Source organism: Galeopterus variegatus, unplaced genomic scaffold (genome assembly GCF_000696425.1).
Source record: "Galeopterus variegatus unplaced genomic scaffold, G_variegatus-3.0.2 Scaffold1866, whole genome shotgun sequence".
NCBI classification, from domain to species: domain Eukaryota; kingdom Metazoa; phylum Chordata; class Mammalia; order Dermoptera; family Cynocephalidae; genus Galeopterus; species Galeopterus variegatus.
The window spans coordinates 66,684-68,980 of record NW_007727977.1 but is presented as its reverse complement, the minus strand read 5'-3'; the positions used below and the strand labels follow the sequence as shown (position 1 = coordinate 68,980).

The 2,297-nt window shown below is 40.1% G+C and overlaps 1 protein-coding gene across 4 annotated transcripts in view; it reads right to left on the bottom strand.

The window, feature by feature from the left end:
• FRY (furry homolog (Drosophila)) overlaps positions 1–2,297 on the bottom strand; it is a 79,172-nt gene that overhangs the window by 18,473 nt on the left and 58,402 nt on the right. For all 4 annotated transcript variants that reach the window (XM_008579355.1, XM_008579357.1, XM_008579359.1 and 1 more), the window contains 2 exons: positions 1,782–1,931; positions 388–486 (listed from right to left, as the gene is read on the bottom strand). In XM_008579355.1, the coding sequence (XP_008577577.1) occupies positions 388–486; positions 1,782–1,931 (249 nt within the window). The remainder of the gene's footprint in view (positions 1–387; positions 487–1,781; positions 1,932–2,297) is intronic.

The window sequence follows — 2,297 nt, the reverse complement described above, 5'->3', positions numbered from 1 at the left end:
TGGGGACAGAGAGAAGCAGCTACCAAAGGTGGTTAAGAGGAGGAAGGAGATGAGATCATTTTGGGTAAAGCTAACACTGGAAGGAAGTAATCAGCAAATTCAAAGCTCTGAGAAAAGAAAAGCTACCACACTGATAAAGTGACAAATCAAGCAGATGCCCACTTTTTCCAATTTCTATGGGGATAAAAGTGAATGCCGAAAAATTTCTCTTTTGTAGATTCCATTTTTATATAATCAATATTACATATGTTCTACCCCGATTAAATTGGAATTACAATCCCTGACAGAGGAAAAGATGAAGTATGTCTTATACCTCCTAGGAACTCACAGTGGTTGGGTTCATTTGGTTTTAACTGAATGCATGTGCCCAGAAACACAAACGCTTACTGAGAGAGTGGCCTCTTTTCTGTTGTTGTAGGTATCCAAATATTCCTGCAGTTCTAAAACGCTGAACTTGAGCTTGTCCAGAAGTCCACAAGAGAGGAGCTAAAGACAGGAAAATACTTTGTATTAAAACAACTAAAAAGATACCAACACTAAGGCTTGGCTACACAGATAGAAAAGAGATGTATATTTAGAAGTAATGTAGAGGGGGCGGCAGTGTTATTCATTTTAATAAGCTGTGAAATTTGGAATTTTGCTGCACTATCAGTTGCAAATCGAAATACTAGCTTGCTGGTCCAAGCCTTTTATGAAAATATCTATTTTTCCCATGTCAATACAGGCAGATAAGCCTTACCAAGTATTCCATAGAAGTCCACATTGAGATATGATACCATTTTATTCATGAACTTTACTATCATCCTCCAACAATACTCCTAGTAGTGTGAAGACAGACCTCCAAAGAGACTTTCAAACTGACTTTGTATTTAATCTGTACTTTAAATCATTTAAGATACAATAATTTCTCATATTGTATTCCTTGCTGCAAGACAGCCAACCACCAATCAAGTTCTTAAAAAGACTCTCCAGAGATTTAAAAAATCAAAACCCATCCTCAATGGTTTTAAACATCGGTAATTACTGAGCATATGTGATGATGGTTCTGTGATATGATGGGGGTTGTAAAGAAAGGTAACATACAACCCCTGCCCTCAAAAAGCTCACCAGTCTTGCAGGGTTAGAGTTACATTCATAAAGTTATGATTCAGCAGTCAGCCAGAGACTATTTTAATTATCCTTTAAACTCATCATTTGCAGTTGGGCTGGGCAAATCTAGAGGGCAATGAGTCTCTCTTAGAGACTTGGGGATGGGGGGGAGTGATGACATGTTGCTTCTGGAGACCCATCTGGCTGGCCAGCCTGGCATGTGGGGACTGGCTGGGTCAGCTCTGGGGGAGTTAATCCTACCATACGCACAGCTGTTAAAATCAGTCATCAGAGAGAGGTGCCAAGGACACAGAAGTAACAGATTTGGATTTTTCTCCTGATTCTCTGAAATGGCTTTGCCTTGGCNTTGGCCAGGTCAGCTCTGGGGGAGTTAATCCTACCATACGCACAGCTGTTAAAATCAGTCATCAGAGAGAGGTGCCGAGGACACAGAAGTAACAGATTTGGATTTTTCTCCTGATTCTCTGAAATGGCTTTGCCTTGGCCTGAGCTGACAATGTACAGTAGTTACTCTGCAGACCCCAAGGCCTTTGGGAGTTGTATCGCAACACAGTGCTGCTCACAACACCAAAGGTATCTTTAAAACAAACCATAACACAAGCATGCTACCCTGAAGTTCCACACCACAAGCTGGGCAGTCTCCAGTGCCAGTGCAGGACTGGGATACTCACAGTCTCAGCATCCACGAAAAGTGTAGGGCATTCAGAGCAGGAGGTGAGCATCTGGGAAGAGCTGACGAATTTGGATCCGATTCCCCGGAGGTTATCTCCAAGGTAACTGGCTGCATCACAGGTTAGGAAGCAGAACCTTTTCTGAATATTCTGCAAGGCAGAATAGTGACCATTTGAAAAGGCCAAGTTTAACTTATGTACTCAAAAAACTATTTTATTTTGGTGGGAGAGGGAGTCTTCTTTTTAAACTTTATTTTTAATTGACAAATAAAAATTATATATATTTATCATATAAAACATGTTTTGAAATATGCGTATATTGTGGAATGGCTAAATTGAGCTAATTAACACATGCATTACCTCACATATTTTTTATGTGGTGAGAACACTTAAAATTTACTCTCAGCAATTAAAAAAAAAATTTTATTTATCATTACACAATATAAACATTTCTGGGGCCCTTTACCAATTTCTCCCTACCTCCCCGCCCCCTTTCCCACCTCTGGTGTTCTCAGT